General features: G+C 38.0%; 1 protein-coding gene across 1 annotated transcript; it reads left to right on the top strand.

Annotated features, from left to right (window-relative positions):
• Positions 1-433: 433 nt before the first annotated feature.
• LOC121803959 lies at positions 434-869 on the top strand. Its single transcript, XM_042203528.1, has 2 exons — positions 434-577; positions 657-869. The coding sequence occupies exons 1-2, from the start codon at positions 488-490 to the stop codon at positions 867-869; spliced, it is 303 nt and encodes a 100-aa protein (XP_042059462.1). The 5' UTR covers positions 434-487.
• The last annotated feature ends 896 nt before the right edge of the window (positions 870-1,765 follow it).

Here is a 1,765-nt window from a genome sequence, read left to right as displayed (position 1 = left end):
TTCTGCTCTTCCATCACCCTCATGTATTTTCTCCTTCCCTTTAATCTCTTTTTTTCCCATGTGCTTTGTGCGATCTTCTTGTGGTTGTATTTCCTCATTCATAACAACCGTTGATTCACTTCATTCACCACTAATTCTCGCCGGCGCTTTGTGCCTTTAAACATTAACAACAAATCAAATAATATTCGTAATAGGCCATAATATAATGGTTATATGATAGAGGCAGGGGCGGATCAGGGGGGGCAGTGGGGGCGGTTGCCCCTACCGTGCGACTAATTTTCCCTTATCTCGGATGTATATTTTCCATATCTGCCCCCTCCGTTGTCTCCGACGTCGCCCCGTTGACCGAAAAAAATAACCATTAAATGCGATTTTCTTGATAGAGAATGTGAAAGAAAGCTTGAGATCATTTCGAGAATTTAGATGGGATACTTTCTTGCAAGAAGTGAATGATTTTTGTGGGGCAAATGACATTTCAATAACAAACATGGATGATGATGCTCCAAAGCGGATTAGTAAGAGGAATGGTTCAAACATCAAGAACTACCATCATTATCGCGTTGAAATATTTTGTCAGGTAATTTGAAATTTAATATCTTATTCATTTACTAAATTAGAATCATCTTGATATTTAATCTTTCTTGTGTGTCAATTAGGTCGTCGACTTACTTACACAAGAGATGGAAAATCGTTTCTCTGAGGCATCCACAGACTTGCTAAGTTGTATGGCATGCCTCGATCCAAAAAATGATTTCGCTGCTTTTAATGTTCATAAGCTTGTTCATCTTGCTACTCTTTACCCAAAGGACTTCACATCGACTCAACATACTGAATTGTTACACAACTTGAAACTTTTATTGATGTTGTGAGAAGAGATGCACGATTGAATGGTATTGAAGATTTGGCTAGCCTATCTCAGAAGATTGTTGAAACCAAGAAAGATAAAGTTTTTCCGTTGGTTTATCGTCTGATTGAGTTGGTATTGATCTTACCTGTAGCGACTGCATCTGTTGAAAGAGTATTTTCAGCAATGAAATTTGTCAAGACTGACTTGCGGAATAGGATGGGAGATGAGTGGTTGAATGATAGTTTGGTAGTATACAATGAATGATCCATCTTTGCTAGTGTTTCTAATGAAAGAATCTTGAAACGTTTTCAAGATATGGATACCCGTAGAAATCAGTTGTCTCGGTTAATAGATGCTAGAGCTACTTGAATTGTAATAGACTTTCATTTTGCTAAAAAAACATATTGAAGTATTATATTTAATATTTTATTATTTTATTCCGCCCCCTCCGTTTTTTAATCCTGGATCCGCCACTGGATAGAGGAATACCTTTTGACATATTAGGCGAGTCTGTTAGTAACACCAGATTCTTGGACATGGGATGTATCAACCTTATCTTTTCAAGATGTATCAAAATTCGAAATTTTCAGGCTCTCCATAGCTCTTGCTGTTTTTCTTATCAACAGTTCATTGACCTTGTTCAATGACAATGCATGCCTTCCCGCAGCTACACATTTTGAGGCACATTTTATTAGTTTTCCAATGATAGATACAATACTTGCACACAGTATTTATTACTCCCTCCGTCCCGCACTACTCGCACCTTTCCTTTTGGGCACGGAGATTAAGGAATGAGTGATAGACAAAGTCAACAATTACGGCTGTAGGTATAAATTGTTACTAAAAATGGAAAGGGTGCAAATAACTTGGGACGCCCAGAAAGGAAATAAGTGCAAGTAGTGCGGGACGGAGGGAGTA

Source organism: Salvia splendens, chromosome 5 (assembly GCF_004379255.2).
Source record: "Salvia splendens isolate huo1 chromosome 5, SspV2, whole genome shotgun sequence".
NCBI lineage: Eukaryota > Viridiplantae > Streptophyta > Magnoliopsida > Lamiales > Lamiaceae > Salvia > Salvia splendens.
Note: the sequence above shows the minus strand (reverse complement) of the source record. Positions and strands in the feature narration are given on the sequence as shown.